We start from the raw sequence: 12,833 nt of genomic DNA on the forward strand, positions 1-12,833 counted from the left end.
TTCAATAAAAAACGTACATTAAGTTAGCATTCAATAAGGAGCACCTTCTGATATTCTGTAACAAACATTGGAAACGTCGACGTTTCCCAAGTACAGTATCCCAATCGTCTGAGATCTAAAGTTTGGGGTGAGAAGGGGAGGCGGATTACATGGCCACGAACACGGCAGATCATTTCCTGCTCAGACAGCAAAGTGAGTGAAAGAGTTTGAGTTAGGGACATAGCCAATGTGTGTATCGCTCGCATAACGTATCCCTCGCAGATGACGGCTACATCAGAACACCATGGCGATTAGTTTGTGCTGTTGCGACTGGAGCGTTAAGGGGTCGGAGTAAAATAATGAGGCTGTCAGATCGCGTGATACCGTTTATTCTCATCGCCGGTAAGTGTCTGAAATCTTTACCTCAGCGCAGAAACATACTATGACTCCACATGGTTTGGCACATATTTCTGCCAAGTCGTAGCAAAATCCACATCAGGCACTTTATATTAAGGGTAACTACAACTGACTGGTCTTCGCTACCATTTTATCAGGTTCATGTTACTTATGTTAACCATACCTACACAATCCGCAGGCAATACTAATGTAAAAATTCTCGCATTTTCTACCGCTTTTTAGGTGTTCTGTCTGTTTGTTGTTGGATCTCCCTGGTGAATTCTGAGCCTTTCCCAGGTAATGAATTCACTGTTGATGGATAAGCACCCGGTTATTGACTCTTAACAAACTATTTGTTTTGCTAATCAAAAAAGACTTAAACATTTTCATAAATCATGGCAATTCTGGCTTTAATAATTCATAGAAAAGGTAGTTCATAGTATGTAATGTGCTGTGACAGATAACGTTTTATTTAAATATGTATTCATTTTCAAGAATAACTTGCAGTGATGTCTCTTCATCACAATATAAACATCCTGTCTGTGAATAATAGTGAGAAAACTGATTGATATTTTCCAGAGTCGTCCACAGGAAATTGATATACAAATACCTCTCAGATCCCTTTCTGTTTTAAAGAGGAGGCCTGCTGTTCTGTATGTGTTGGTGACTAGCATTAAGAAAGTTAATAACAGGATTATGGCATGATGCCAAACCAATTTACTGACTCTACTTACTTCTCAGTTCAGTTATCTCTTCATCAAGATACACCACTATGTAACATTTCACATTGAATGTATTTGATTAATTATTACTTAAAGTAGCAGTCTGTCAAGAATGCACTGCTAATTATTTGTAATCAATAATAATTATGTGTAAAGCCTGCCATTAACACACTGTAAACATAGGTGTTGTAGCCTGTCAGGGTGTTCAATGATATGAAAACATGTTTCCCATACTGTAACTTCCCGATATTACTGTTAATATTGATCTGTGCATATCTTCCATGAAAAAGCTGTTTTGCCCAATACAGTGCTTAATTTATAGTTATGCGAAAGAAACCTACAATTAGACCATTTCTTCTTTTTGATATTGTTATAAGCTAAGTATGACAAGGATCCTAATATGATGAACATCTAATAAATAAGGAATCATTTCTTAACATTTCTTAACTGAACATGAAGAAATTCAGCTATCCCCTGACAGTCAAAGGATTTTTTCCTTAAAAATGTTGATCTGTGCTTAAAAAGATAAATTGAAAGAACACTTTTTTTTCTTTAGAGAGACACCAAAATGCGTTCCACTGTTTTAATTACGACCACTGTCACTCATCCAAAGGTAAGTTTTTCATCATTTCATCAGAATGAACTGTTCTGCATGTTTCTCAGAAATTGTTTTTTTAGATGGTGATCAATGCATGTCATTACCTTTAGCACAGCTGTTAGATTACTGTATTGCTGTAAGTTGTCTTTGATTTTATTTTACTACAGTATCACATCAGTCTGGGTAGCTAACTTATCAGTGAAACCTCAGGTAGTGGTGAGGGTTTCACTGTTTATATGTGATTAATATTTATATCTGCTCTAGCAATCTCATAGAATGGTCAAAAAATGTGTGTTCATTGTCAGCATTATCTGCACTTTGTCCAAATCCAAAAGTTTCTGCTTTCTCTATGAAAAATGAATCAATTTGTCAAAGCAGTTTTTCTAGCTTTTTTCATTTTTATTGCATATTGTTTCCATTATGTATTACATAAAGAACTTTTTTCTGTTGGGCAAACATCCTCTCGTTTCTTGTTCAGGTGTGTTTCAGTTCAGATGCTGTTATAACTGAGAAATATTTCTAGAGAAATAAGTCTTGTACAATGCCTTCTAATGACAACAGTAGCAAGGTAACATCAATTTCAAAAACTAATGGCTTGTTCTTTTGAGAGAAATGATCAAGTACCGTGAAACTGCCTTGCTCATTGATCGACATGTACGGGATGATGTTGAGATCATGCAGTATTTTGAATTATGTAGTGCTTAACTTTCCCTTTTATGATTTTAGTATTATTATTTTAATATTTACTCTAATAGTTTTCTTTTGACCACATGTAGACATTTGCATTGACAAATCCCCTTTGTGGGACCAGACAAGGTCTCATCATTGTTTACATGTGTTAAGATGCCAAATCCAAAATCCAACAGATTTTTCACAAAATATTTTTGAGGCAGTACACTGTCCTGTGTGTATATCCCAGTTTCTCTCTCTCTCTCTCTCTGCTGAAGTCAAGATGAACTGAGTATTTAGACAAGGGCACAATTCATCAAACAGTGGTGTTCTGCATGCCCTTCCTGTGTTTCTGCCGAGCTTAAGCTCATCGAATCAACATTCTCTGTGACCAGTTCACTGAGCACTCTGAACTTTTCTGTCCTGCTGTGGCACTACACATCTGACGGTCTTTCCCCCTCTCACCTCTTGAAGTTGTAAGTCAAAGAAAACATGCCCCACAGCACACAAACATAGTCTCGAGATTCCCCTCCCCGTTGAGTGTAATGAGCCAATTATCAGTTGTAGTGGTGGACAGGTGTATGCCAGCATTTCCTAAAGTTTTGGCTAGCGTGTTGTAGAGAGTGGACACAACCGAAATATGTGAATATGTGAATAATTAATCAGAAAAAAATTAGGAACTAACCACTGTTTCCCCTTCTTGGCTCCTCAAAACATGAGCAACAAGCTTTTTTTAGGCTATTGATTGATTGGAATGTGATATGAAAATGTTTCAGCGCACCCAGGCTTACTCATTTTTCTTTTTGTCACAGTACACAGTTTGGCTCACAGTCATTTCAACGTATGTCTGTTCCCCCTCATATACGCCTACTGCAGGTGTCCTGCCAGCATAGTTTCAGTACACTTTCAGTAACTTCAAAGCTCATAATTACTGCAAATGCCTGACCTGATGATGTAACCTGCTGAGCCACACCCTTCTCAGGCTGCATTTCAAAGCATTTTGTGGTGTTCAAAATATTCCCCTCAGCAAAAAAAAAATGTAATCCTTTTTCCCCCTTTCTGCAACCTCATTTTGGAATCAGTAATTTTAATATTGAGGTTGTCTCACCACGACAACCGCTGCCCTTGGGCTGCAACGGGGTGAGACAAGATGAATGCAATTCTCTCATTAGACAAGCATGCAGCCAACCATTTTCCACACCGTTGGATCATATGGAGTGTCCTTGTCCATGAAGGCCCACCTTATTTCCCAGCCATGTTCACCAGGTTTCTCTGTGGCTGTTATTCCTTAATGATCACTGTAAATGCAATGGTGAACATACTGTTTTTTTATTCTCTGAGACTGTTTCTCTCAGACATTTATCATTTACTTTCCCTATATTTCACTCAGTTTTAAATCAGTGAAAATGCCAGGTGTATATGTGGTATAAATGCATTTCATAACATTCTGTGAAACAACACTTGCTGAATATTAACTTTGGTATGAGCCTATAAAGCTGGCATAATGGTTGACTTGTTTCTCATTGGCATCCTGCATATTTTAATTCTTCATCGCTGATGAAAATGTATTTATCTTACAGAGGGAGTCCATGATTTAGACTGCTATGCCAAACCATCTGAGCCACATATGCACTGTGAATGGAAGTCTGGCCGGAGTTCTTCAAACAAAATGTTTACACTTTTTGTAGAACAGTAAGTGTTTAAAGTTGTTGTTGCTATACACAGTGACGTGCATAATGATCACGATAAAGTTCAGCTCCCTTATGTGAATTAATATTAAGAATTAAAGAATGGCTAGGCTTTTTTACATTGTATAAAATTTAATTAAAATTTAAATATTACAATCAATTTGAATTTCACCTTTTCAACAATCTATTTTACATTTTCTGTTTTTGTTCTGTGTGTTTGTCAAGGGAGACCCGAAAATACTGCGAAATATACGAAAACATAAATAGTACGTCTTATCATCCCATAAAAGTTTTTCCAAAATTCAGCATGACCGCTTATGTTACTGATGCAAATGACAAAAAGAGGAACTGCACAAAGGCAGTGTTCACTGGGACGCCAAGACAGCTGGGTAAGCTGCTTATGAAAAAATATTTTTATAGAGGTGTTTCTAAGAGTGCATATTTTCAGGGTTTGATACGCATTTGTTGTTTATGACCATCTTCCAGTATGTTCCAGTCAATGTGTGAATTCCTATGAGATTTTGATGTCATGGTGACTAAACTTACTAACGGCGTTAAATGATGAATAAATTAAATGATTAATGTCAAATGATGTGTCATTTATATCTCCTTGATTAAACATTTTCAACTAGCTTGGATAAAGTGGGTGATAGTTCAGTGGGCATTCGTTTCTTTACAACATGTGTATTGTATTTTTTTTTTTTCGCATTTCAGTGCGCTGTGGCCCCACAAAACACATCGAATTTAAGCGACACTCAGGACAATTGCTTATACAAGTCCTTTGGGTGGAAAAGCAGATTAAGCAATATGCTGTTAAATACCGAGAACTGAACGCTGTCTCTTGGAAAGAGGTAGGGTGCAAAGAATGGAAATACTGGAACTGATCAAAATAGAGTACGACTGCTTGTCAGAAATGTTTTTAATCAGTAGGAAGTATTTTTAAGCATACACTTTCAGTTCCAGGTTAGCTCATGGTACTGTAAACACAAAGATGGAAAAAACAAAAGCCAGTTGTTTTTATGATCGCACGGTAATGACTGTTTTTGCATTTGTGAATAATACAGTGAAATTATGTCCTATTTTTGAAAGTAATCCTCATCAAGTACAGGAATCGCTCCTGAAAATCCACGTTAGCCCTGAATATCCCTCCTGTGTGTTTGGTATCTCATGTGATTGACCACAGGTGGAATCCGAAGGGAGAGAGAAATTCATTTTGCATAATCTTACCTCGTCACTGTCATATGAGGTGCAAGTGCAGTGTGTCATCAATCAGCAGTGCCGCCTGTGCCCCGCGAGTGACAGTCTCCTGGTCCCCCGAGGTGAGTAAATTCAGTCGAAAGGTCACTATAAACCCTAGGCCATAGAAATGTCCCTTGCATCCCATCTTACGTGTTATGCCAAAAAAAAGTTACTTATCTTTTGTTACTAAAACCTATGTTATAACACAAAAGCTGAATATGTACATATTATGTAACTAGAAGGAAGTGCTGTGTAACTGTTTCACATTATTGCATTGCAGTGTGTAATTACGACGCAGTAGGGGTTGATTTGTGAAAACGGTTTGGCTTGCTTTGTGGTCACATTTATGACTCACATAACTGGCAGAGTTGAACTAAGCATGAGAGGCAGGGTTAAGGCGGGAGTTAGGCTCAGGGTAAGGTTAAGCAGACTGTACATTAAGACAGTCTGCTTAACCCTGTTCCACATTTGTTACAATGTGGTAGTTATGAGTGCTGTTACATAGTAGATCCTGAAGTATTTAAAATATAGCCATACTGGCGCACTGTCAGCTTGTGATAAAGTGTGACTAATATATTCAAAAAGCAAACAAATTCATAGTGTCCAATAGATGTCATAGAGTTTTAAGCTTTAATTTCACCAATAGCAACCTGGAATGGGAAAACGAGTATGAGAAGTAAGGCTTGCGTTGTGACGAGTGCAATGCTTTGTTTTGTTTTTCCACAGAGCTGACCGATGACCCCGTTATTGAAAAGTTTGACATCAGTCCGCAACAAAAAGGGAAACGGCTGATAGTCATACACTGGAAGGTGACTGCTTCACTCATACACAGCGTAACTGTAAAAGCGTATTGAGTGCTTGTGTGTGAGGCGCCTGTTGTTGCTGTGAAGGTAGTACGGGAAGCTCACGACGGACTCCGCCGTTGTGTTACGCTGCCTTTCAGCTCGCCAACACAGAGTCGGTGACCGGATACAACGTGACGGTGGGGAAGGAGTCGGGAGAGTTCAGCCAGTCGTTGACCACCGTCGAGCCTGTGATGAGGCTGACCCTCTCGGGATCAGCCTACAACGTCAGCATTGCGGCCTTCAACAGCGCTGGGACTTCCCCTTCCGCTCAGCGCAGGCTACACTCAGCGCAGAACAGAGAGGACAAGTGTACGTTTACACCAAAAAGAGAGGCTCGCTCGTCACAAGTTGCCTCCAAACAGAATGAACAGATATGATGCGAAGCTGAGTGCTGTTTCACTTATGCAAAAAAGAATTCGGCGTTGAAAGCCTTCATAGCTTTATCGCATACACCCAAGTCAAAAATATTTGAAACTTTTCTTTCTTTATTAGTGCAAAGCCATACTGGAATCGGTCTCCTTCCTTAGGTTAAATTCAGTGTTCATCCAAGGCCTGAAAATGACTATCAAAGATTTATCACCATAATATTTTGATTTTTGCATTGTGTAGTGGTTTTGGAATTGTGACCCACACGTTACAGGCCTGAATTCAGTTTAGGGCACTGCTGCTACAGTTGACAAATGATTAAATGTAATGTAATGGAAGCGTTTATGCAAATTAGAGGTATAAAACGTAAAAATTATGTTTTTAATAATCAATGGCATCGATTAATTATTCAGTCAGTGGCATTTTTAACTGATTAATTAATCATTGCAGGGTTTCATTTTACACAGAGTAATAAAATGCCTGGGTTTTAATATAATTAACATAAATTAAGATGAAAGTTTCAGTCAAAAGTTGTAAATGAAGAAGCACTGATCTAAAAGACTAAAAGAGGTTTTTCTCCACAGCTTTGAATGGAAAGCTGAACATCACTTTCAATGGCAGCAGCACGTTCAACGTCCTCTGGAACCACAGCCAGACCAAATCCTACTGCTGTTACTGTGTGGAGTGGGGTCTGAGGGGAGAGAAAATGTCTTTCCAGTCGATGTTTCACAGAAAGCACGCCCCCATTGCAATCCAAGTGAAAGGTATTTCTCTCCCATGTCAGAATACATCTGTTGGCTTTGGCACTTCACACACTCGAAGCTTTGAAATAGCCAGGCGACCGAAAACAAAACGCCTCACGTTGCATGCTTTGTATGGTTCTACCCTGGCTCATCCGTGACTACAGCCGCGTGAACGGATAAAACACTCCTTGCCAACTTCGTCTCATCCAGTCCTCCCGCACCTCAGATCCTTTGCAGCCGTACAAGAGATACGTGTTCCTTCTCCACACGAGGCCTGACAAAGACACCTGCAACCTGAAGCGCATCAACAACAGCGAGAGCACGTATGGCAGGGCAGAGGCCTACGTCACAGAAGGAAGTGAGTCTGAGCCGCAGCAGTTACAGCGCTGTCACGTCAGGATCGGGGGTCGTGTTTACACTTTGCGCACAGATTTTTACATATAGGTTTTCGTGGTTTCAGTGGCCGCAGCCAGGTGGCCATGAAAGACCCCATGTAGACAGGTTATAACAGCTTGTAGCTGATCCATCCCAGGCTGTGCTGTTTTGCAGGGCTGGGAGCCCTACTCATAGTTATTAAAGTCTTCAAGAAAATGTGGTCAGGACACTGCTAGGGAGTGACATGCTACTTCGAAGTATTTTATCCTAATTATACTGCTGCCCCATCACAGCAAATGAGTCAGCCTGGCAATATGTTGTTATCATTACCATTCCTTCCCAGTTAGAATATTTTCATAACCTTTGTCTTATTCCAAGCTGCTATGGTTTAGAAAATTTTAAAGTATCCTCAGAGAGATTTCATTACCACTTAAATAAGGGTCTACACACAGTAATACTGGTGTCATTGCAAGGGAAACTACAGAAGCTGTCACAGTCGCTTAATAACAGACTGTTAGCTTTATAAATACCAGGTTGCCCATAGCCTGAAATAGGTGCAGCACCAAATTTGTGCTGTGCTGTTTTGGCAAGGCTTGCAAATGCAAAAAATATACATATACAGTATATAAGGCTAACCACCACATACTGTACCTGGCGTTACAGTCATTTTGACAAACAAACTAAGTAGTGTCCGCTGATCGTAGCAGCACTGGTTAGCGTTAGCCACTCGTTCGGTGTGATTGATCCAGTGTCCGTGATGCCTGGCAGCTCCCATCAGTGCCCCTGCGGACATCGCCAGCTCTAGTGTGACCAGTAGCTCCTTCGTGATCAAGTGGAGCCCCGTCCCAGACGAGCACGCCCGCGGGTTTCTGCTGGGCTACATCATCCACTACACAGATACCAGGCCGGGACAAAATATTTCAGGTAAAGCAGTCACGTCGTTTGCCCCGCAGAGCTCTTTTCTAAGGGAGTGACCAGAGTTTTTGGAGATTGTCCAGAGGAGCAATTGCTCCTCAGTGTCAGCTGTTCCATTGAAACGCTTGGTTAATGTGAACATCTATTCACAGATGCAGGTGCAATGTGAGCTCTGTGAGCAGAGCCCTCCGGTCATCACATACTGTTCGGCTGAGATTCTGGTGCTTTTGTGCTCTGTTCTTATCGTTCAAGGCCTTTTAACGGGGTTTGAGATCTATTGGGAAATACCCCTACTGGTCACGCTAACTGTTGTTTGTTGCTGTCTGCATACGTGCTATTCATAATTTCAAGTGTTTGCATCAGTGGCTTTTCCCAAAAGGACCTTAAGTAGAATTGTTAAGTCCACTGGGAGTTTGTCAGCTGCAAAGATGTGCGTTGTATTAAATATTTATTCAAATGTTTCTAATTTCGGAGCACATCGCTCTCCTACAAATCCATTAAACCCACATTAAGTAAATCCTCCCCAGACTGGCAAAGTTGCTATGCAACATATCGTGGATTACATTAACAAAGACGAAACTGTTTGTGTGTCTCACCAATTAACAGTTGTTACAGTGCATCCCAGCAGAAATAACTACACACTGTCCAACCTGGAAAGCAAAACTGTCTACAGAGTCCAGCTGTCCGCATTCACCAAAGCTGGAGAAGGGGTGCGGAGTACTGATCTCTACATTGAGACCAAGCAGCCAGGTAATGCTAGTAGAGAGAAGGAACAACAGAGGACTCCATCCTTTGCACTCTGTTCAGTTCATTTTAACACACCAAACCAACACAACCACGATAAGCAAGAGACAGCTGAGGTCAAAACGAGTGCACCATCAGCTTGCATTTATGTTCCTTGTGCCAGCCTGTTCTAGAGCTGTGCGCTGTAAGGATAATTACGCGATTAGCCGATTAGCATGTTGTTAGCATTAAAGCAATTGTGATGACATGACCAGAAATCAGTGTCTTCCAATATAACTTAACGCCGCTGTCTTGTCACCCCTGCAGACTACCGGATTGTAGGGGGTGCTGTAGCTGGAGTTCTTGGAGGAATTGCAGTTCTCACATTGGTGGCTAATCTTGGTTCCAAGTTGTTTAAACGGTAGAGTTTCTTTAATTTTAAGTGAGTTTTTTTCCTCACGGAGCATGCCAGGTATTTACTTATATCCACATTTGAAGATTTGTAAACTCTGTGCGGGTAAAAAATGTTATGCGTTATATACATTATATACATAATTTATACAGAATAAAAATTATATATACATACATATATACATATAATATATAGATACATAGATACATAAATAAATAGATAGATTAAAATGAGAGTGCAAATGAATGCAAATGAAAATAATGTGCTTGTGTTTTCAGGGCAAAGAAACTGTTCTGGCCAAGTATACCAAACCCAGGCAACAGCAATGCCATCCAAAAAATAGACGGTGCCTTCGAACTGGTAAGTACAAGAATGGCAACATGATAACACATCAGGTATCATTGACGAGGTTCTGTGTGAATCGCTGCTTTGCTTGGCATTGAGGGTATATATGTATCTAGCAGCTAATGTGTTGTTCTTTGTTCTCGGAGTCCTGCCCTTAGTGGAACTCCGCTGTGTTGACCATGTGCTGGCTACTCTTCCTCAGTGCTATGTTGTAAACATAATGTATTGTGTGAGGTATAAACTTGTACCACATCTTTTTGCAAAAAGGTGTCTGGCAGGGGATATTGGCTTTATTTCCATTATGCTAACTGCACACGAGGGCAAATACACATACATTAGACCAATTCTTTGACCTCTGTCAGAGAATAGAATGTAGGAAGTCAGAGGCACTGTAGCTGTTAGGTGCAAATGACATATGTTTCCATTGAGCATGTCATGTAGCTTTCCCTCACTGTTTTTTGGCAGTCTCCTGTTGTTGCTTGTAAGTTAACACAGCCAGTGATAAATTGTTTGGTGTTGTTTCTGGCTGCTTTTTAGGAAATGTAGCATAGTGGTAAGGAGGAGGGCTTGTAACTGAAAGATAGCTGGTTCAATTCCCCATTGGTGCACTGCCGTAGTACCCTTGGGTAAGGTACTTAACCCACAATTGCCTCAGTAACTATCCAGCTGTATAAATGGGTAACGTCAAAAAACTGTAACCTATATAACTTGCTCAGGATAAGAGCCTCTGATAAATGACAATAATGTAATGTAAATCAAAACCTGCAGTGCATACTGGAATTACGTTGGGGTTTATAACACATTCATAACAGAGTTTAAATATTTCTCCTCCAATTTCACCTTCCCTTAGGAAGTCCTGGAGCCCCTCAGCAAGGAGAAGCTGGCTCATATCGAGGAGAGCGACACGAGCAGCCTGCACATCATTGAGGGCAGGGTGCACCCACGCCCCGTCGCCATCAGCGACCCAGGTATCCCCGACATACGGGAGCAGCCTCCCGAAGACATCGGTGCGGAGGAGGAGGAGGAGGAGGAGCGCCCCGCAGATTGCAGGCAAGCGGAGCCCACGACCACGCCCATCCCGACACACATCACACCCGTGGCCACGCCCACCCCCGCACCCTCCTTCACAGAGACCGGCGAGGTGAGACTGGCTCCGCCCATCACAGGCGATTACACCACCATGGAGCTGTTCCAGCTGGCCATGCCGCAGCACGCCGCGCCCCGGCCGCCGGCCGCCAACGCTCAGGTCCACCAGCCGGAGAGCGAGGGCTTCACTATCGCCATGCCAGACCAGGACTACGTCCGGCAGTCGCTGTGTCACACAGTCATCCCATCCCACTGTGACACTAGTGAGGAGCTGAACAGCGGGGAGTGGCTCAGCAGTCTGTGAGAGACACGCCAGCTGGCTATTTGCACAGACTGCGGCCTCTGTGTGTGAGCTCTGCAAGCAGGAAAGTAAAGCTGCCTTTCATAGCGTTTTCAAAAGCTGTACTTTTACCGAAGTGACCGCGATGCATCTGCCTTCTTCAAATCACAGTGTACAGGGCCGAGAATCCATTCCCTCTCAGGTCTGAAACTGACGCAACAAAAAACAAGCCCAGTGGAATGACAGGGAACAGGTGGGGTATTCTGAGAAGAGGAAGGCAAATGCTTTAACGAGGACCACCAAAATACCCACAACTGACTTCAAGCGCCACCTTAAGCTGAAAATCTGATGTAATCCATGTGTAAAGGGAGGGGTCAGAGGAGAAGACTAAGACCTGGATGACCTTGCTCTCTCCTCTTTGCCTGTCTTTGGGTACAGTTCTCTGGATTTTTCCACATGATGTACTGGTAACAAACGTTATGTCTACTAACAAGCTGCTTTGTCTTACTCAAGTAAAATTCTCTGTGGGAATCTTATTTAATATTAAGGCAATCTATATCAAATAGGCATTGTTTAGTTCATTATATACTTCTGAATGGTTTGCATGCAGAATTCAGTGTAATTCCCATGTATGTTTAGGAGTGCAGTGTTGTGGAGATCAAGATGAGCTAATAATTCCAATAGAATGTAATGTCCTGAGTATTAAATGAAGTATCATGATGAGTGGTTTGTTGAATAAATTTTTTACACCTTGTCCCTTGTAAGCACGCGCATGCAACTAATGCCTAGCTCGAAGCTAGAAGAGGCTGTGTTCACACCGTGTGTAATAATGATAGATAGGATAGAATTGACATACCACAAAATCACATATCACGCGATGCTTTATCAGTTTCAAAGCAGCATGTACAATGGTGGATGAGAGCTTGTGATTGAACTCCTAAAGTTCTGATAAAAGGCTGAAAGAGCCTATCACTGAGCAGTCTGATGTTGATGACTTCTTGCTGCCTCAAACCACCAGCAAAGACTGAAATGTTTTTTTTTTTGTTGTTTTTAAGAAAAGCATAGTTAACTACAGAATATTTGAGGAAGCTGCCAACCATACCTCCCCTTCACTGAACGCTGATATTTGCGTCAAAATGAAACAGAAACTAGAAAGTTTACACATGGCCTAACAGTGCTGGCAAAGAAGTGAGTACAGATGTTCCAAAAAAAAAAACAACTCTTAAAAGTCTTCATTTTATTGGGTCTTTGTTTTTACACATTTTTAATGAGCAGAATATCCATGTTTTTACATATTTTGTACCAGTGAAGGTAGCATCAGTATTTTGAATCTCCTGTTGTCAAACATTTCAAATGACCTGAGGCAGGAGCGGTAAAGAGAGGGATCTATCCAATTCCTCTGAAACCAGTTAAAACAGCACTGGAAGATTTCTGCTTCAGTTTTAAAGCTGA

General features: G+C 41.2%; 1 protein-coding gene across 1 annotated transcript; it reads left to right on the forward strand.

Moving 5' to 3' along the window:
* The first annotated feature begins 292 nt into the window (after positions 1-292).
* LOC118777666 (interleukin-31 receptor subunit alpha) lies at positions 293-11,405 on the forward strand. The gene is made up of 16 exons (XM_036528772.1): positions 293-381; positions 619-672; positions 1,654-1,710; positions 3,945-4,056; positions 4,278-4,441; positions 4,767-4,903; positions 5,236-5,371; positions 6,018-6,100; positions 6,235-6,445; positions 7,087-7,266; positions 7,472-7,603; positions 8,389-8,544; positions 9,142-9,285; positions 9,586-9,679; positions 9,949-10,030; positions 10,866-11,405. The coding sequence occupies exons 1-16, from the start codon at positions 339-341 to the stop codon at positions 11,403-11,405; spliced, it is 2,325 nt and encodes a 774-aa protein (XP_036384665.1). The 5' UTR covers positions 293-338.
* Positions 11,406-12,833: the final 1,428 nt, after the last annotated feature.

This window comes from Megalops cyprinoides, chromosome 5 (genome assembly GCF_013368585.1).
Source record: "Megalops cyprinoides isolate fMegCyp1 chromosome 5, fMegCyp1.pri, whole genome shotgun sequence".
NCBI lineage: Eukaryota > Metazoa > Chordata > Actinopteri > Elopiformes > Megalopidae > Megalops > Megalops cyprinoides.

Coding starts and splice junctions, on each gene's coding strand:
- LOC118777666 (XM_036528772.1), top strand. CDS start 339: ATGAGGCTGTCAGATCGCGTGATACCGTTTATTCTCATCGCCG. Junction 7,267..7,471: donor CATTGCAATCCAAGTGAAAG/GTATTTCTCTCC, acceptor CCCGCACCTCAG/ATCCTTTGCAGCCGTACAAG. Junction 9,680..9,948: donor GGTTCCAAGTTGTTTAAACG/GTAGAGTTTCTT, acceptor TTGTGTTTTCAG/GGCAAAGAAACTGTTCTGGC.